This window comes from Coptis chinensis, chromosome 8, assembly GCF_015680905.1.
Source record: "Coptis chinensis isolate HL-2020 chromosome 8, ASM1568090v1, whole genome shotgun sequence".
NCBI classification, from domain to species: Eukaryota; Viridiplantae; Streptophyta; class Magnoliopsida; order Ranunculales; family Ranunculaceae; genus Coptis; species Coptis chinensis.
Window position 1 is genome coordinate 63,849,896 of NC_141463.1, and position 21,530 is coordinate 63,871,425.

Consider the following 21,530-nt stretch of genomic DNA (forward strand, 5'->3'; position numbering starts at 1 on the left):
AAAAAAAAACGAAGCATTTGCTTGTCAATTATAAACTTTTGTGATTTATTTTACTTCCCTTTTCTGAAAATCGTCATGCCAATTCTGAGCATAGAAACATTCTTAGACCTTAAACAGAGCTAGGCACCAAGCTGGTTAGCATATATATATTCAGTTATTCACCAAAGCAAGCTGCTAGTCTTCGTTGAACTGAAAGATTATTGTGCATTCCAATATTCCAAAGCTCGAAGATTCCATCCACTTGAAGGAACCTAAGTGACCAAAGCTCTAAGATTTAAAGTTCAAAATCTTTTGGGAGAAAACACTTCCGTTTGCTGAAAAGGTTGAAAAACAGACAGAAGTATACTCATTCTTTCAACCAAAAAATATTGATATATATGAGAAGTACACGTTAATAAGAAGTTAAGAACTGCTTCAATAATACATGGTCATTTTCGTGACTTAAAAAAACAAAGACGTTGTGTAATTTTGGCAGTCTTTTTTAAAACAAAGCATATCCCTAAATTTTCTAAACAAACAAAATACTACCATACGCTAATTAAATAAACATGGTACGTCCATTAAATTCTTGCACATTGAGAGTGAAATGGTAAGCATATAATAAAATTAAGTTGACATATCACATATGAGTAAAAGCATTGCTTTGATGATTATATTGAACAGATATGCATGTTACTTTCAATGAGAGTCTACCTCAAACACAATTCCAATTTCTACTACATTATCATACATGCATAATATTGAAGAGGTATCCATCTACCCACTCTACTTCAGTCTATCAGTCCATTTTTCATCCCTGGTGCAACCATATCTAATGCTTGAAAGCCAAAATCTTCATAGTTTTGTCCGAGTTAAAGTGATTTAGTGAGTTACTTGCAAAACCAAAAAAGAATCGTTTAAATTAATGTGTATATTGTACACAATCGTTTGGCCAGTAGTACTCTGCTTTTGCATGATGGGAGAGCACCATTTATCTATAAGTAGGACGATCCCATTTCTGTGTATTTAGATTTGTAAATCCTCTCTAGATGTGTGTTGGATATGCGTTCTATGGTTCTAGGAACTTTTAGCTGCCCTTGAATCACATATCACGTAACTCTCTATTCTTTTTCCTTAATACAATAGAAACTTAACTAGCAAAAAAAATGTACAGTACACAGTCGATGGTCTAATTTAGATAATCAGGGGAGTTATTACCGTAGCAAAATCAGTTTTCAATACACTAGTTAAGCTCACATGGTAGTATGGTACGTCTTTGTGCAGCAAAATGCGAATATAGTCCAATTTTACCCGATTTAATTATCTCATACATTATATAGAACAAGACACTACATTTCATGTAGCTGAATTGAGCAATATTTTTTTAGCATGATCTCCACGAGACCACGACCATAAACGTAATTAGCATATTCCAGTTTAATTTTGTGAGAATTAAATGACTGGGAGAGCTGATTTTATGTGAGGACGATCAATCAAACAGATATGATTCAGTTCGCATTGTACCTAACTGACTCAGTTGATTATTTTGTGTTCCAAACAGTACTTGAAAATCATGTGAGGATAAGGGCATTCACTATAAAAAAAAAGAAAAAGACAATAGCTAGACTCGTGGAGTTGCACAACTATGATATTGTGTGACAAGTTACTTCTATATGAGGCAAGAAGTAGTTGGAGATTAAAAGATTTGTGTACCATACAAGCTAAGGCTGATTCCAATGGTAGTGCACAGTGCACTCTCTATCTCTAAACCTGGAAAAAAGGTGCTTTGAGAATAGAGAGTACATTTTTGTGTCCAATAGTCCAAACCACAAACTATTTAAAATAGAGAAATATAATATCGGGATATATATCGATTATTGGAAACTCGGATTATGTTTTTTAAAATGGTCAAAAAGTCAACCGATTTATATCCGTTTTTCATATCTTCGATTATATTGGGAAAAAAATTAATTCTATATTCGGGTGGATATATGTTAGAAATATCGATTGGGTTTGGGTTTGGATTCGGATATATTTTTTGGTTTTTTTTTTAGAGAGTTTTTTTGTGTTATCCAAACCACACTACTAGGGCAGAGAGTCGGGTCGGATTCTACACTATTCATGATATTTTATATCCGCTTACTTATTCGGATATAATCGGGGTTTGGGTTTGGATATTATAAAACTATTTTTTTTAATTTGGATTTATCCGATATAGCCATATTTGACCCAAAATTTGATATAATCGGGTTTGGGCTATTATAAAACTATTCCATCGGATTCATATAGCCATATTTGACCCAATACTACCCACCCTCAACCGGCTCCAAATGAATTAAGAACTTTTTTTCTGCCCGACATGCCTAATTTGAATATTTACAAATAGAGCCAAATTAAGTAGTGTAGAATCACTCCTTCTATATAGGGGGTAATATGCACATAGAAGTTATTTCCACCCGTCACTCCACTTTTGCAGGAATACAAGCCATTTGGACTCAACGTCTCAACCTAAGTCAAGCAATTTCTAGATTTAGCTGTCCATAACTTTGTTATGAAACTTGTATGATCATTTCGTCTACATGTATAACTTCCCATCAACCTCCTTATCACTTCTATAGTATGATGGGACCCGGTGATTCCTTATATATACTAACTGTACTGCCATACTCATATTCATACATAATACTACTTGCCTTATCTCCCTCTCTCACCTGCAATTAAAACACACAAATTCGACCAACCCCACTTTTTTTTCCATAATGGCTCATTTTCTCATCCTTTGTCTTATCTTTATGGTCCCTGCTTTAAGCAATGCTCAACCTTCACCTGGCTATTGGCCTAGTTCCAAGTTTGGGACTATAGAATTTTCTCGAGGCTATAGAAATCTCTGGGGTCCTCAGCATCAGAAAGTAGAGCAAAATTCCTTAACAATATGGCTTGATAGTAGCTCAGGTTAAGTATCATTTTCAAGCTATTTTTCAGGTGCTCTTAACTCGTTGAATTTTTTCATGATGTGTATATAAGATACTTTTTTACTCTTGGTTGATTAATCACAACAGGAAGTGGTTTCAAATCAAATAGTGCATTTCGGTCGGGGTACTTCAGTGCGGCGATCAAGCTTCACCCCGGTTACACTGCAGGAGTGATAACATCTTTCTATGTGAGGATTAGCAGACTACTGTTTTTGTCCTGTTTTGAACTCGACATAGTTTTTGTCAATCTTCTGATATATTTCTTTGTTGTTCTGTTGGTGATTAAGCTTTCAAACAACGAAGCACATCCAGGAAATCATGATGAAGTCGATATTGAGTTCCTTGGAACAACACCAGGGAAGCCTTACAATTTACAGACTAATGTGTACATAAGAGGAAGTGGTGATGGGAGAATCATTGGGAGAGAGATGAAGTTTCATCTATGGTTTGATCCAACAGCAAATTTTCACAACTATGCCATACTGTGGAGTCCTAATGAAATTATGTGAGTAAAGTCTTCATGACACGCCTAATAGTATCTAGATTGTAGATTTTGACCATTTTAGGTATTAAATAGGATGACTCTTGCACCAACAAATAGTAAGAAACATAAACATATGGTTTTGAACCGACTGCTGGGACTTAATATTGATTATGTACTACATACCATGCAAGCAACATTTATTTAACCTTGCCCCTGAATCCCTGAGGATAGTCTGTGCTAAATGATATAAAAACATACGTGGTAAAACTGTTGAATATAATTTGTTCTCAGAAATGGAGTACACTGATTAGGAGAAATCTCAGGAGGGATGGACGCACGCAGCGCAATGCGCTTTCTGACTTTGCATATACGCTACTTGACAAGACGACAATGAGGCAGTACATATAGTACGTAGACCAATGACCAATCTGTGATACCAAAGCTTTGTTTTTTCACTCGTACGTGGACCATATGACCATTCAATAGATATGGTATTCAGAATTAAGAGACTACTGGCAGGTCTACCAAGGGAATCTAAGGAGCACATACACCTCCATACTAAATGAGACACTCAAGTCAAAGCCTTTATTGAATAGCATGGACGTACTCGGTCTCAGTATGCCATACAAATATTCATGTGAATATTTAGATCGATGATGGTATGCAATATGTGTTTACATGTACTTGAAATTTGGTTATTCTTCCATCTCCAGATTCTTCGTCGATGATATCCCTATAAGGAGGTACAAAAGAAAGATTGATTCAACCTTCCCCTTGAGGCCAATGTGGGCATATGGCTCAATATGGGATGCTTCATCATGGGCGACTGAGGATGGGAAGTACAAGGCTGATTACCACTACCAACCATTTGTTGGTAAGTATACCAATTTCAAACTAAGCGGGTGCTCTGACAATGCACCGGCCTCATGCCGCCCAGTTTCTGCATCCCCTAACCCCTCTGGTGGCCTGAGCAGTGAGCAGTATTCAGCCTTGCAGTGGGCTCAGAACTACTTGGTTTACGACTATTGCAAGGACTCAAACAGGGATCATTCCCAAACACCTGAATGTTATGCTTAATTCAGAGGCGTTCTACTTTGTTTGTACACCTATACACATAGGTCACTCAAAATTTGTACTTAAAAAATGATAACACTTGGGGGGTCTTGAGATGGGTCCATTATTCAAAAGTGGTTGAGCATCCAAACCTCCATAATAAGTTTGAAGTTGTGTTGGTCGGTTTTATATATGTTGGAGTTGGTGAAGTAATACATGTATGATTGGGGAATATTAGAAGAGAGAGAGAATAAGAAAGAAAAGAGAGATGACCGATGGGCTGTTTGAATGTAGCCACTTCGATCTCCTTTCTTAATAAAGTGAATTGAATTGTTTCATGCTGGTACGTACTGTAAGCATTTAGTTAATGCCATATAAATTTGATGCATACTTATCTGTTGTCTGATGTCTGATGGAGACACGCAAAAGGGTGTTTGTATGTATGATTAGAAACAGAGAAATTTTGAATCTAGGATAAGGATCCCGCACATCATAACCTTGCAAGAAGCCAAGAAGTGCTTCTTTTGTACATTGTGTAGAACTGAAAAGAGGACTAGCCAATTCGGTAAAATCTTTGAGTGATGATATCAGAGGTCTAGGTTCGAACTCGCAAGCTTATATTAAGGAGTTTCTGTTCTCATTTAAAACAAGCTAGCAAATTAAAAATACAAAAAGACTGCCAAGTTAATATGGAGGGATAGACTTAACAATAGTAACTAGCTAGTAGTTTTCAGTGACTATAAGTCTAAGATAGTCCATCGATCAAGTGACCTCACTCAGACGCTCACTCATGGTTTGCTGTAAATCAATAACTAGATAACTGCTAAGCAGTGGGAGTGAGGGCATGAGCGGAGGGTGGAGAAGAGAGAGAGATGGGTTTGTGGGTGGGGAGAGAGAGAGTTAGGGCTTGGTTGAGAGGGGGAGGGGAGAGAAAGAAGGAGAGAGAGAGGGATAGGTGAGGACAGACATAAACTAACTAACTTAGTTTTTGTCCGCTTCTACCCAGATTAACCAACAAATTTAGTTTTTGTCCGCATACCCCTCTGCCCAGATTAACCGACAAACTTAGTTTTTGTCCAGGTATGTGTATCTCTATGTAAATCAATGATTACCATATATAGAAGTACTGTTGTCCGGACCTTCAAATATAGCAATTTCATCTTATTAGGTTAACACTATTGCAAAACAATGTGTTCTAACTTTATTTTTTCTTTTTCAAACCTCTTTATTGGAGGTTGTTCCTTAGGGCATCTCCAATGGGGGGTGTAAACCGTATAGAGTGGAAATTTTACACCCCAAATATCAAAAAACTCTCTCCAATGGGAGTGCTAAACCGTAGATAATAGTGTATTAGCTAATAGAGAGGGTGGGGAATTCCCCCTCTCGCTATTAGTTAATAAAAAGCCCGACGTCACTTAAAATAACGCCCCGCTTTAACTTAAAACTTCGGACGCCACTTCAACACACGTTTGAAGTTTTATTTTTTAACTCGGACGTCATTCCAAATGACGTCCCAGTTTAAATTAAAGAGGGACGTCACTTGGAGTGACGTCCGAGTTTAAAATCTATTTTTTTTACACTCTTCCATTGGAGAGTATAGAGTGTGGATATTTATGAGCTATACAATACTATACAATTAGCGGTGTAAAATCCTAATGGCACCTACGTGGAGCCTAGGTGGAGGTGTAATTTTACACCCCCCATTGGAGATGCCCTTAGAACCCAAGCAACAATGTGTTAAAGAACAAACAAAACATGGCTCGTGTCGTTTCATTGTAAATTTGTAACACACATTTTTAATCATCCAAATATGGGATCATCAAAATAATAAATCCCACAATACTGAAACTATCGCTCAGTAATCAGTATGTTAAGCGATTAAGGATAAAAATAAAAAATTGGAATATAGTTTGTGAAGATGTAAAAATGGTGCTATGATTAATGGGGGGTTGCCATGCTTTCGAACTTCATGCATTGAGACAATACATCTTATTCATTTGCACACTCTTTCTCCTTTTGCATTCTATAAGATCGGACTGTGTAAGAGGTTACATGGAATTTGAGCAATGAAATAGATACTTCAACCAACCAAGCTAGCAATTGTAGAGGTTAGGAAATCCCAATCAGCTTCATTTTGTTTCTGAATCCACTAAAATAAAATAAAATTGATTATCAAAATCCTGGGCCTTCAGTGACAGGCCATGTCCTGGTCTAGAATGGAGTGCTTTTCACCATGCATCGTTGTAGGTGGTTCCATGCACGAGGGCCCAATGCTGTTAGAACTTGGAATATGAGGAGGGTACCAGGTTGCTTAATCATTATGGAGAATAATCTTAATAATTTGCTCTTAAATAATCAGAAAAAATAAAATTAAAGGTTTTACTTGGATTAATAGCACTAACTGGATTAACAAAATGATAGTTATATTGAAGTCAGATTCAAATACGACTCTATTATCGTATTTATATTACATTTAGATCTCAGTTTCAGAAACCGATCTTAGCTCAGTTGGTAGAGCGGAGGACTGTAGTTGTAGCAGTGATCCTTAGGTCGCTGGTTCGAATCCGGCAGATCGGATAAAATTTTAATTTAATTTTTTTGCAGTCTTTCAAGATAAAAAAGCAAGTTACACTACTAACATTTTTCAGATAATTTTATTCAACTGTCCTTTACATTTTCGAAAGCGCCGTTTTCAAGAAAACTTAAAAATCCATATTTTCTAATGAATTTGTAGCATGGCTAGCGCACTCTGTTATTCTGATCTGCGCAGTACCAAACGAGAAGTCGAGAACTTAAAATTGGGACCACAAACTTACAATTTTTTCTTTCGCTGAACAGCTACTGCTTTCCATTTTTTTGATGAGAGACTATAAGTCCCCAGCCTGAACATCCATTGCCATCAAAATCATATTGAACCAAAAGCAACTCGGAGACACCTCCGAGAGTGAGACACTATAATGTGCCTATGAAGTAACCAGAAACACAAAATGGAACATTGCCACTATTTATTCAATTTCCTTGCGGTGGGATATATAGAAGAAGGCAGATTTTGACAACTTCAACTGATAATATCCAGATTACATACTAGCTACGGTCAAGTTATACGTAAAAGCCTTCAATCTGTTTATTTCTTTTCTGGAAAGCAATATATTAGACTAGGAACCTTCTTCAGATATACATATATCACGTGAGGCTCCTCCCATGTGCAATGTCTCTGCCTAGTCCAGCAACACGGTAGAAGCTTCAAGGTACCTGCTGTTTTCTGTCTTTTCTTATGTGTTATCGTCTATAGACAATGCCCTAGATACAGCTTGATGATTATCTTCCTCTTTTTTTGATAATTGAATTTTATTGATTGAAGAAAAAAGCTGTTACATTCATTTCGTATATGTACTTACCAGCACAGAAATGAATGTAACATAAACTGACAGGATCACCAGTAGCATAAACTGGACAGGAACAAAGAACTACAACACCTTGGGAGTAATCCAACCTGAAAGGACCACGCACCACCAATTACACTGCAAAGTGAAAATGTAAATGGCAAAGTGAACCACAAACGCTGCTGCATGCTGCTGAAAGCAGCATACTTGAAAGCGGATACTGGATGTGAAACCCGACCTTCATTGTCGTTTAGAATGGCATGTTTCAGAAGAAGTGAGTTGTTTCATCACCTTCATTGTCGTGTGCAGAGAGACAATTGCCATTTCCGAAAACAGAAACACGTCAAAACCACAGTGCGCTGACATATTATGCAAGCTTGCAGTAACCAAATCTTTTACACATCAAATGCAATTAATTGTTGAAAAAGGTTTCCCATATATACACTAAATAGATATTTAAACAGATATGTTAACAGACCACTCTCTTGTGAAGCAATGGCTTAGCATCAATTCTTTAAGAAAACCCATACTGCAGTTGGAGGACTGGAAACAGAAAAAACCAAAGTATTAGTGAAGCGAGAAACTCATCTCATTATCAAAGACAGCAGTATCTGTAACTATGAAGTAATCCATGTAGTATCTCATTATCAAACACAGCAGTATCTGCAACTATGAAGTAATCCATTACATGGTAATATAATCAATTAACAGAAATAAAAGTTAATAATACTTTTGCAGAATTATTCGGTGAAAAAAATGAATAATTCTTACCCCACCCTCAAAATCAATCCATCTACACATAGCTGTACGTATTGCAAATACTCGAGCTGCACCAGTTTCTACAAGTGACAATAAATACAGTCCAACACAATTCGATGAAGACACCAAGTGTACACAATTCACCCACTCAAAACACTAGTCAGTCAGTTGGTAGAGTGCCCAACTCTAGGCTCCGCCTAGGTGTCCTAGGCTCTCTGGACCTAGGGGTCATGCCCACATAGGATCCATTATCCATATCATAAACCCAACTGGGTGTCACCTAGAATTTGTGTATTAAAAGGTCATATGCAGCCTAATATACATTCTTATTGCATTATTACATCCTGTAGAAGACGAACAAATTTAGGATTCACAGAAAGTGGGGAGATGCTAGGCGATCCTGTAGGCTCTAGGCGCCTGTGACTGTGTTGGGGGAGGGGGGATTTCCAAAACTCATAATTTCATTCCTTCCAACACTACAATAATTTTTACAACGTTACAAGATAGCGATAGTATCTACTATCTACGTGACCAGCTCTTGTTTCCTAAGGGCCCAAATAAGTGACCATGACTACAAGGCGATGGGTAACTTCACTGGTTTAAAAAAGTATGAAATACCAAAAGGCACAAGCAAATAAGAACAAAAAGTACTAGGAAAGTAAGCTTAAAGAGTTAAAGGAATGTTTTAAGTCAAAGTAATAAAATAATGAAGCAAGGTTTCCAGTACTTATTACAGATCTTGCTCAATATGGACAGAAATACACTAACAGTATATATCAGAAAATGAAGCACGGGAAAGCCCATGAATACTATTTTGATAGAAATAGTAGCCAAAATGCTGTTTCTTTTTTTTTTGGGATCAATTAGCAATAGTAACCAAATAACACTTGAAAGCTCATAATAGGTACCTTTTCACGAGACCTTTGCAGAAAAAACTTGCAGTCTGTCCTTACTGATGCATCCAAGTATGCCAGAGCCAGGAGTAGGTGCAAATTTGACATCAAGGATTGGATTATGATGAGGTTTGAGATTTTGAAGAATTCCTAGTGACGGTAACGCATATACACTCAATCCCTGGGTAGATTCATCCCCATATGCAAACAATGGATTGCAGTTCTCCACGTTTACAACTGCTGACTTCAACAACCGAACATCATTTACATTGGCAGACGTACATGCCACGTTCTGATAACAGTTGCCAACTAGCCTCTTAATGAGTACATGAGAACCCTGTATTCCTCGACCACCAACTGTGGGGGAAGGAGTAAGTGGTGATTGGGAACTAATAATGTCATTAGATGTCTGAACGGGGCGAAATGAAGCAACTATGTCATCGCTTGACGGGCAACAAGCAACTGATATGCAAACACCCTGATTCTCAAGTTTAGGAATCAGGAAAGGCCTTCAATAAAATCAGTAAAAGATAGTTAGTACAACCAACTAATATATACAAGCAAGAAGAAAACTAGTGTTGCACCCAATACTAAATGACACGATCATCTAGCTGTGTTTTGCTAAACCCTGCCTAACCTCCTAGCCCATCTGATAAAGTAACAGAATCATTAATCTGACCAGTAACCATCTTAATGCGTTTTAAAGCACTACGTTTTAAGGGTTCCATTGCTATAATTAAATAATCAACCTAAGCAAACAAAAAAAAAAAGCGCACTGAGACTGCCACCTTCATAAACTCAACCATTAGCAACTACCATCTACCTTCACGACAAACAGGCCTTGCAAAGAGGAAATATAATTTAAAATCACCAAATTCAACCTAAATGCTAGTATTTCCAACATATCTTAAAGATTCCCAACCTAGCTGATAGGTCAAGTTCTAAGATAGCTTCCAGTCCATGGATGTAGGAAACAAGCCAACACATACCATGAAACTGTGATCGAGATACACTCTGTCACAAAATTCATAAATCATAACCATCTCATTAAGTACTTACTTCCTAAACAACCCCAAGAGAGCCAAGATTGACTCTGGTCCTAAAATAATGAAATAATAGTTCACTAACATAGTAGAATGACATTTACACCTATAAATCTTCAAATAAGTAAACCAAACACATTAGTAGGTATCTGTATTTGACTATTTTGGCAGGGTACTATGAAGTTTCATGCCATGCAGTTTGTTTTTATGTTTAACCAAAAGCAATCAATGAATCTTCAAGGATGTTTTTCTCGAAATTAAACCATATGAACAGCCAAATCTCCAAAATGGGGTGATCTATGGCACAAAATGTGGCCAGAGGTCTCAAGTTCAACAGCTTTCTTTTTCGGGAAAATATTTGTTCTTCTTCTACTCTATTGTAAATATTAAATTGCCTACAATGAGATTGACTCTCACCCTCCAGTTCCTTCCTCTCCTTAAATATACTTAAAAAAACTATAGATTCAACAGAAGTAAAATTTGAGATATATATATATATCAAAGCAACCATGAATATCAAAATTATGTAAACATATGCCTATTTGCATCCATTTAAGTAAGTGTATTTAATCATAGACCAACCTTTCTCCAGCAGCACCTGTATTCCACACACAAGGGCCAATAGCAGAAGCAGTTAGAAGTGTTCTAACATCAGAAGGACTAGGGGATTTATGCAAAATAGAGTTTATGGTATGAACAGGCTTGGGCTTCAGCCCTGTCAATGATTCCAAGGGGTTTGCTGCATGGCGCATGTCAAACACCAGAAGCATTCCGTTCTGCAAAGGACAAAATAGCCGATTATCATTCCAGGTATCTAACGTATAACTCAAAATACAAGATTCATAGAACAACATTAAACCTGCAACCCAGCATACAAATAATGTGGACTATTAAGATCCCAAGAGCATGACCAAGCAGATCCCTACAAAATAAATGAAACCATTAAGGAAACAAGCCAACACATACCACGAAATTGTGATCAAGATACGCTCTGTCACAAAACTAGTAAAAATGCACGTTCAGTAAATGTGCTCCATCCTATCATGTGTTATATGAAATCGGAAATAATACGTTCAACTGATGATGAAATAACTTGTGCTGATGGCTGATGTGCAGATATGTAGTAAACTAGTAATAAAGAAAAGGTATCAACACTATCAAATAAGGTAAAAATAGACTTCCAAATGCACTTCTATTTATGCACATCCTCAAGGGCATATCTTATGTTTTGGGAAAGCAAAAGAAGGCAACCATAGAACAAACAACCAATCTTCTATTATCTATTTATTTCACAAAAAACAAATAAGTAATTAAATTGCTTAGTTTTCAACCATAAATCACAAACCATAACAATCTGTAAGAGTAAAACAACAGGAGACTTACTGGCGTGGTCATTATGAGGATCAATTGAACACCAAACAGACCATATTTAGAGTTATAAACCTCTATGTTTTTGAAAAGTGGCTACCCATTCTCAAGTCTCGGTTTAAAACTAGCAACCCAATTCTCAATGTGTAAGGACAAACCTTTGAAACATATGAAAAAAAAAAGACAAATAAAGAGATCATATAAAAAAAGAACATATCTGGTTTGCGCACCTCGAACACATTAATACCTAATCTACTTTCAGTAAACTTTCTTCATAGCGTTCATAAACAAATATTAGGTGATCATGTTCTACTGCTGTATTTGTTTTCCTAGACAAATAGAGGGATCATGTACAAAAAAAATAAGAATGACTAACGAGTTTTAGGAATAAGGATTACAAGAAAGTCATACGAAACTAATCTTATATAGACATGCTGGGAAATGGGATTATGACATGAACACAACAGTTTTAGTTGAAAAGTAACTAGCAATCCAAAGAGAACAAATAGAACTTTACCGGCAGATCATATGTCACAACAATATTGTTGCTTTCCATGCTGTAACAAGACGAAAAAAAAAACAACTCAAATTAAAAGGTTACTGATAAGAACATTAAAAATATAGAGATTCTGTCGGAGGGTTCGCTAAACCTGAGAACTGACAGTTTCTTCCCCAATGAAGCAAACAGTGCAAGTTTACTACCATAAGGAGAAACATGCAGGTCCTTAACATTTTTGGTGGTGACAGGAAGCTGTATATTTTCACTGTCATACGGATACATCAAGCTTATCTGTGTAGGGGGGTCAACACAAATTCAGAAAAGTTGCACAAAGTCTTAATATAGATCAGATACGTATAACATAAAGGTAAATCCACTGTTCCCACTTGATTGGGAAAAAAACTTACTTTGGTAAGCACATGATTACCACCCATTCCTGGAAGACATCGAGCCAAAATCAGAATTTGATTAGAGGCGTCTATGTCCATAATCTTAGCACCCTCCAACACTAACTCATCCTGTACAAGTCAAAACTGTTGGATGTTACGGCTTGGAAAAAAAGGTCAATATCAAAAAATATGCAACAGTAAAATAGCTCAAACTGTGAGCACTATGGGTCATTTTTGGCTGTGCACATAGGTAGACAATTAGACATTGTCCACTTCCATCTTCATCTTGTCTATGGAGTATTTATCACGCCTTTTTGATCACCCTCAAGTCATCTCATGAGATATGGGCATCAAGATCTTGAGAAATGCACCTTTTATTTGCTGACGATTGTAAAATCTTCTCTTTTTATTTATTTATTATTATTATTTTTTTTTATCGAAAAAAACAATTCATTAATAATAACATAAAGATATAGTGTTAAAAATAATAGGCTAAGTAGCAAGGAACTACTCAATGCCCAAGAGGATCCCCTATGCCCGGTTACAAACCCTTTTATAGTACAAGGGTATCCCAATTACAAATAAAGGCTTGGCAGGTCACCCCTTTGAAACATGGGTTAGCACATGCCCAATCGTGTAACTCCTCTTTGATCTCTTCCACTACCTTGTGGATGTCTTTTTTCTAGTTGTTCAAATATTCTTGTGTTCCTCTCCTTCCACAAATTCCAAACAATAGCTCTAGGGAGGTGATCCGCAATCCATGATGCTTTGTTAGAAAGTGGTTGTAGTATGAGTTTACTACTTAGTGCTTCTTTAATGTTAGAAGGTGCCCTCCAAGGTTTACGGAATGATGAGGAAAAAGAGTCCCAAATATTCTTTGAAAAGGCACAAGTAAGAAGGAGACGATCCACACTCTCCTCACTCACTTTGCAAAGTGGGCAAACATTGTGGAGTTCCATACCTCTTCTATTCAAGACATCAATGGTTTTAATTCTCCCCAAGAAAGCAAGTTAACAAAAAAAAAACCATTTTAAATGGAATCGAATCCGCCCATATTTTTTTGTAAGGAAAGTCACAAATTATCTCTTCATTTTCTAGGTTGTGCAAAGCATACTCTTTAGCCAACACATGATAGAACAACCGCACCGATTGTAAAATCTTCTCAACGGCTAACATTACTGCCGCTAGAGACATTCACAGAATTAGTAACCATCTATCAATGATGTCTGGGTGCCAAATTAGTTATGATAAATCTAGGTTCCTCATTAGCCCCAAGACTCGCCAAATGCACAAAACAATCTTATCCCAGTTCTCTCCATTACAATAAATTAATTGTCATTTGTCAATATAAGTATCTGAGCATTCCAATCTTTTCGGAGACCTCCAAAGCCACCTTTGAAAACACGTATTAACAAAAATAGAAATAGGAAATTGACAGTAAAAGAGCTGTCAAAGCCTGGTCGAGTGACTCTCATCAAGAGTATACTCAACTTTATAGCTTCTTACACCATGAGAAGTTCTAGGCTTTCTCAAAGCAAACTTGATATCAATGACAAACTGGTTTGTGATTTCTATGGGGTTCAACATTGGAGAAAAAGAAAGCACATGTTACCCCAGATCTGTACCAAACTCTTTCTCTATCATTACTATTACCGAGAAAAGGAGACCTGCTATTTACCTTCAAAACTAGGAGGCCTAGGCATTAGATACACTAGGACGCTAAAAGAGGATAATTTGGTCCGTTTGGCATGGAGATTTCCCCATGAACTGAAAGTTTCTGGTCCAAAAATTTTGGATCTGAATATCTTAGTAACAATAAAGATTTTCTCCAGCCAAACCCACCTAACTAAATTGCATGCACAAATATTGCTTCGTATTAACTATAACTATATGAAAATATTCATATGAAAAGGAAAAGACATAAAATACCTCTAATGCAAATCTGCAACAATTAGATCCTTGTGCACCATATCTTGAGCCTAATGTATGTCCTACAAAAAGAAAAACAGATGTTAAAGGATCAAAAGAAAAAAACAGCAGAGATATGCATGACCAGCAACGAGAAAAAGATTTGCAATTTTTCTATATGCCGATGAGCAAATTGGTCAGCCAAAACCTGTGTTTCTGGATGAAATATCCCAACAAGTAGGATGATCTAATTGAATGAGTACCAAACTCGGGGATTAGACATAAAGATTCAAGTTAGAGTTTCACGGGAACTTTTTAGGATGCATTTAATATGTAAACCCTATTTTTTCTTGTAGAAAAATAAGTGAGAGGATCTAATAAATTATACTAATGTGTGAAACAAATTAGGGACGTATATTCTTCTCTCTTCTTTTCTCTAGATTTCCCTTGGGGATGCAATAATACATCTAAGTTATTCCGTCAAACGTCCCCCCCAATCCCACCCTAATATGCTTAAAGTGAGATCTAAAAGTAAAGACAAGGAACAATAATTAAGGGCATCTTTGATTGCTTCTGGAAAACTATGATCTGAAAATTTCATAATTCCCTTAAGTTATATTTTTCACGAAATAGGTTTTTGTTGAGTTCTTTTTATTAGTTGCACACAGACTTCTAATGTGGCTGATCGATGGGAAGTCTTGTTACCAACCATTGTTCTTACAAAATATAATTGACGGAGCAGGATGGGCACAACCGCACAAGCAGAGGAGGGTGAGATGAAGAAGCTGGTCCTGTTTAACTTTGTGCAAGGGTGAAGAAGGCCTGGTGGTGAAGACTGACCAACAGATCTGGTTTTTCATCCCCACCCGGCCCTAAAACTTGCTATGCTCGTCGAAAAAAAAGGGGGCATAATTTTCTAAAAAGCAGTAAAAATTACATGAAGAAAAAGTCACTAATACGTCTAGTGCATTTGGATAAAATACAAATAATAGCACTAGCAACAAATACCTCAGTGAAACAACAAAACTATAGAACAGTAAGAGGAAGGCAAAAATGCCATGTACTATAAAACAACAGTAAAAGGCCCATGGTACAACAACTGTGATGAAACAGAGTTCACTTTAGCTACGCAACTACTTCCAAATCTTCGGAAAAAAAAATTGCCTTACTGAAATATACAGCATCAAAAGAAAAGGGAAACCGGATTATATGAATACACTAAGACCTAAAAGACAAATTTTGGGCAGATTATTCAACAACCCTTTACATGAAATTACTCCAACAAAAAAGTTACCAGATAGCCTTTGTCTTTGAGGATCCCCAACACAATTGAAAATCTCGGATGTGCCCAACCGCATCTGTCCAGAAGTAACATTCATCTCGGATGTGCCCAACCGCATCTCTCCAGAAGTAACATTCTCCAACAAACTTGCCTTCGACAAAAAACAAAAAGGCAGACTCAAAATTTTAAGGGGTAAAGAATCAGATGTAGTCGATTAAGTTTTCGACATTGATTGTTAAAAAAAAGGAGCTACAAAAAGAAATTATCTCATGCGTTTATAGAATTATAGCTCAATTACAAATATTTTGTTCTACCATTTCTTCTGTCCAAAGTCATCTCATACTATACATAAGGCTGTCAGTGTGTAGAGGTTCGAGCTGCCAGTAGAGGTTCGGATCGGTCAACTGGTCCAGCAAGTAACTATATCCTACTCAGTGTTTATAATAACACATTGAGGCTTCCCCCTTGAAGCTCTCCTCACACCCAATAGACTCATTTGTGGTGAAAGAGGCTTAAGGATTTTTAAGTGTATTTTAATTTTTTTATTCATAGCACATCTTGTACCTCATTTTAAGTTCAAAGTAAGTTTTAATTCATTAATTCATTCATATGACACGTTGCATCTCATAACTTTTTATGTATCTTTAGATTCTGGATTTCTCAATGCTCGATTTTAGACATCAAGGCTTACTCCTCAATCACCTTTAAGGCTCGCCTTAAGCCTCTATGAGGCTAGGCGCTTCAAGGCTCTTTATGCGCTTTCTTAGACATTGATCCTACACAATCCTTACTGATTCATAGGGTTGAATCCCGACCTAATTACAACCTAAATGCAATTTTTAAGATTATAAATGGGAAAGCAGTGAACCCATGATAATGTAATGTAGTTATGTGCCATCGAAAAGTACACCACTACATCACTTGCTCTTGATGCTTATGAATCATTCAGAATCAAAATGAAAAATTTAAAGTTATTTCCACAATGTGCTAAATATGTCCATCACATTTCAACCTTTCAGGATCTTATCGCATGTATGTCAACTTGACACTAAATCACATGCTCAATTAGCTAAATTATCGGACGAAATCCAGTCAGGCTATAGCCCTGGTCCAGCCCATTGACAGCCCAAACTGTACTGGACAAGATGCAACTTTCAAACTATATGTAACATCTTCTTCTTCTTCTTTTCTTTTTTTTTCCCCCTTTTTTCTTGGAATTTGAGCTTTAGTATTAATCATCATAGCCATATAAACGCAATTCATGTGTTACAAATGACGTAGCAATTCCCTACTTTATTAGTATAACAATACAAAAAGGAATCTGGTACAAAAAATATATTCTTAAGGACTTAAAATGGAAGTGCAAAAGCCACTGTTTCTGTTAAACTGCATAGAGCACAAAAGGTATAATCATCTGTTTCTAAAGGACGGCACTTCCGAACAACTTAAAGGGATGCATATGGATGGCATTCAAGCACAATAACAATAACAATTAACAATTAAATAACATACCGCCTCACACATCTTTTCTTCCTCATCTTGGCATATTTTCTCATGCAGAGCAGCAATCTACAATGTCCAACCAAAAGGCATTATTCATTGCTCTAGTATCAATCCTAAACTAAAAAAAAATCTAAAACCAAATTGTCCACACCAGTATTACGAATAACATTGCCTAGGGGATTTGCACCACTAGTCATGCATTAAACGATAACAAAAAGAGAGAGAAGATGTACATATCAAATCTACCTACAGGAATCCTTCTATTGTTATGTGGGGTTAGGAAGGGGTGGAGGCCAGAGAGAGAAATTCCCTCTAGTATCTTGTTTCTACTTAGCATTACAATCATAATATGCAGCTCATCATTTTTATCTGCTCTCATCTCAAAGATCTCACGCGTGTTAGTTTAATTGAGAGTGCTTACAAGCTCATACTAAGGTTCTTTCTTTAAGGCTGAAAAAAGTCGTGCTTAACGTTATGTCACAAGAGTAAGAGGCCTTTATTCATGAGTCATGACAGACAAATTCTTGATGGCATTCTAATTTCTGATGAGTCTATTGATAAAAAGATGAATAGTTTTCCTTGCATTGTCTAAAGAGTTGATTTAGAGAAGGCTTTCCTATCGCATTACTTTAATCTTCGGAATAAATTTTAAGTAGGAAGAGTTTTGGAGTTATATAGAAAAGATAAGTATGGAAACGTATCTCTTCAATTTCCTTCTCTGGTCAGTTAATGGATCTCTTCTAAAATGGTGAGTCCTTAAGGAGCAGAGAATGCCACCTTAATATTTATATTCATTTCCCAAGGCACTAAAAACTCGGCACAAATGATATTAGAAAGTTAGTAGTGGTGAATAAGAAACTTTCTACACCATAAAAGTTAAACTTTCCCTCCGAAAGCCTAAACCCAAACAACAATCGTTAACTCAGGGGTCATATAACTATGGCCCCATTTGGCATTGCTTAAGTATTAAAATACTCTTTCCTTTGAATTTACACCTTCAAGACAATCTCCATACTTCTTCAGCTGTGTAAATTAATACAAAAATGTGATTGTAAGAAAACAGTGGTTGTCAGCTTCTTATTATCAATGTTTAGACGACAGTTTATACCATTCTTCCAGTTCAGGAATCCGGGATGATAAAATGGGTTAGGCTAAATGATGATAAACTAAAGTACCTTTGAAATTAGGAATTCCAAATGGGACCAAATATACGACTGAAACATATCACCCTCCTTCCTCAATAATGTATCGAAGTCAATAATCGATGGCAAGTAGAAGTATTCCTCAAATTAGGCCTCCTAAAATTGCAAACCATCCCCCAACCAACCCTAAACTTAATCAATAAACTGAACGCTTCTTCAAAGGATGCCTTTCCAGAAACCACAACCATACATGTCTTTGCACCAGTGCTGACCCATCACTAAAAACTTGGCCAATATGGAGGTCAACGTTCTCGTAAATACACTACATTGTTCGGCACCAAAAGTCCAAAACATCAAAACAGCCACCAGATGAGTACGAATGTTTTACTGCATAAAGGTTCCGGAAATCTAACCCACATATTTTAAGCATGGAGACTTTCTTCTAACCAGAAAAGTGATTAATTTCATTGTTGTTCAATGAACATCCCTCCAAATCTTTTGTGCCTATTTATCTACCCGCACAAATCTTAATTAAGGCATCTAGTAGCCTAGTAGATAAATAGACTGGATAAAGTCACTTGACATGCAAATATATAGCTTCGAGATGAAATCACCATCATCTACCTAGAAACGGAACTATACGGTATCCAAGCAGCTCTAAACCAATGAAACATGGACACACCATATTTCAACGTGTCGGATAAGTATCCACACGTGTCGGACACATATTGTATGTGATATGTTGTGTGCCGTGTGTCCTAAACATTGACGGAGAACAATTAATACGATTTAGAAATGGCATCATTAGTATACCAAATGTAACTTGAGACATTGAGGTGCTACGAGTCATTCAAAGAGAAATTGAGCATCCATCAAGTATATAAGCTTAGGGGGGGAGAAGGTAACACTTTTCACTTGATATCCTCTGTTTAGAGATAGTTGTACCTTCATCTTAAGAAATTCATTTTCAGCCTGAAGTGATAGAACTTTCTGCATTACCAGCAAAAAAAACCCAATCAATAAAACTTGTATTCGCAAATTTCATTCAAATACAGTTTACTAACACATGCTTTTACCTTCTGTTCCTCTCCATCAACGACAGCAATTTGCGAAATGTACAATTTTATAATATCTTTCACTCCACACTTCTTACTACACTGAGGACACTATAAATTACCCACACGAGTCAGTAGTGTTGGTAATTAAACATAAATTGATTAACCATTGACAAAAAAATGAAAATACCTTTGCAGCAGATTTCTTATCGCATTGCCGGATCCATTTTTCGATGCATGAAAAACCATAGACATGTCCACAGGGAAGACAACTACAATACTCAAAACGAATAAAAATGGGAAATATATTTGTTTTAAATTAAAAGAAGTGAGACACTTACCAGACTTGATGTTTGCCTTGAGAAGACCAATAATCCATGCAAATAGCACAACAAGCAGTATCCACTTCACTCGATTGACTTCCAATGGTCTTCTCCAGAGAAGAAGAAGAAGAAGAAGATGTTGTTATACCAACATCATCTTGTCCAGCAACAGTAAAACTAGTTTGATGTTGCAGTTCATCACTCCTGTTGGGCGAAGTTGTTGTTGCATTGCTGTTGGTTCTAATAATGGGAGCGTAATCTTCGTCGTCTTCTAAGTCAGTCAACTCTTCATCTTCTTCTAATTCTAATAATTCTTCGGGAGGAGAGAGAAGCGGCATTATTTTTCAAGGGAGGAGGCGTTGGATAGTTTCGCTCCTTTTTTTTTTATTTTATTATCATTACCGAAAACTTTGTTTTTTAACCCTCCACTTTAATTGTGGCAACTCCTTGTTTCGAAAGCAAAATTCTTTTTGAGACCAATGTGCTTCATCATTAAGCAACTCAACCATTCAAAAGTAGTTAAAGTAAGACTTGCTATTAAGTTATGACGAGGAAAGGGGAAGGTTTTGGTTGTTGTTAGTGGATGCTCTTTAATCTTTATGAGGATGAAGATGCCTACGTACTGTTTAGTGCCTGCTCTTTTTGAGGATGTATCAGTCTGTGTATTACAACCCCCTCCTCCGGTGAGAGTGGCAGGTGATGATGTCACGAGATACTACTGAGGGATAGGTGCCCCAGTATAGTGACAAGCGCCCAAGTGATGCATGTCTGAGTATAGTGACGAGTGCCTGTATATTTGGAGTCGAGTCGGGTTGGTGGAGTCGATATGATTGACTCAGAGTAGGAGGTAGCCCTCTCTCGTTAAGTCTCTAAAAACGTAGTTCTGAAGGCTGCAGAAGCCTATGTATATATAGCAATCTCTTGCCTTGGCGGCCAAGAAAGTGATTATTGGAGATTGCCTTCTTTGATGAATCCTAGAATGATCCTATCTAAAATAGGATCATTTAGATAGGATCATTCCTCAAGATTTCATTCTATCCTTGTGTAAGATCTTATCGAATTGCACTGGGATTTCTCGCCTCCGCGGATCAGGTTACTGGATCAGAATCATCTAAACGGATTGGATCCATGAACTTGGGCCACCCAGATGGGACCTGGACCTGTTGTGAACTTTGATGGATTAGAAAACCGGATGATCCAAAAGTGTCTATTTGGACAGCCACTGGACTAGTCCGCCACTGGTCCCACTCGGTCCATGGTCCGAGTACACTTTGGACTAAAAATATGATGTAAAATGACTTCATCAACGCATGATTTCCAAATCTAAGTAGGTCCACGACCTAACTCTTGGTACATATGTTGAGCGCCCTCACAACGACCTCATACAATATTCAACCAAAAACGATATTTGATGATTGAGGTGTAGATTTTTATCAACCCCTCATGAAAAAATGGTGAATACGGACACGTCATTGACATCCAAGTTAACACATCT

The 21,530-nt window shown here is 36.9% G+C and overlaps 2 protein-coding genes and 1 non-coding gene across 3 annotated transcripts; 2 read left to right on the forward strand and 1 right to left on the reverse strand.

Moving 5' to 3' along the window:
* The first annotated feature begins 2,628 nt into the window (after positions 1 to 2,628).
* Positions 2,629 to 4,826, forward strand: LOC147482392 (putative xyloglucan endotransglucosylase/hydrolase protein 32). Its single transcript, XM_086579928.1, has 4 exons — positions 2,629 to 2,931; positions 3,039 to 3,139; positions 3,239 to 3,456; positions 4,149 to 4,826. The coding sequence occupies exons 1-4, from the start codon at positions 2,739 to 2,741 to the stop codon at positions 4,510 to 4,512; spliced, it is 876 nt and encodes a 291-aa protein (XP_086436054.1). The 5' UTR covers positions 2,629 to 2,738; the 3' UTR covers positions 4,513 to 4,826.
* A 2,155-nt stretch (positions 4,827 to 6,981) lies between these two features.
* Positions 6,982 to 7,065, forward strand: TRNAY-GUA (transfer RNA tyrosine (anticodon GUA)). Its single transcript is given in 2 exon segments — positions 6,982 to 7,018; positions 7,030 to 7,065. It is a non-coding gene; the product is annotated as a tRNA-Tyr (tRNA).
* Positions 7,066 to 7,467: 402 nt separating this feature from the next.
* Positions 7,468 to 20,529, reverse strand: LOC147482394 (Transducin/WD40 repeat-like superfamily protein). The gene is made up of 14 exons (XM_086577974.1): positions 20,054 to 20,529; positions 19,903 to 19,984; positions 19,734 to 19,823; positions 19,603 to 19,647; positions 17,525 to 17,581; positions 16,025 to 16,163; positions 14,752 to 14,813; positions 12,841 to 12,951; positions 12,585 to 12,724; positions 12,452 to 12,491; positions 11,426 to 11,488; positions 11,149 to 11,342; positions 9,539 to 10,032; positions 7,468 to 8,414 (listed from the first exon to the last, which is right to left on the reverse strand). Exons 1-13 carry the CDS (start codon positions 20,371 to 20,373, stop codon positions 9,543 to 9,545), a joined length of 1,833 nt encoding a protein of 610 aa, XP_086434100.1. The 5' UTR covers positions 20,374 to 20,529; the 3' UTR covers positions 7,468 to 8,414; positions 9,539 to 9,542.
* Positions 20,530 to 21,530: the final 1,001 nt, after the last annotated feature.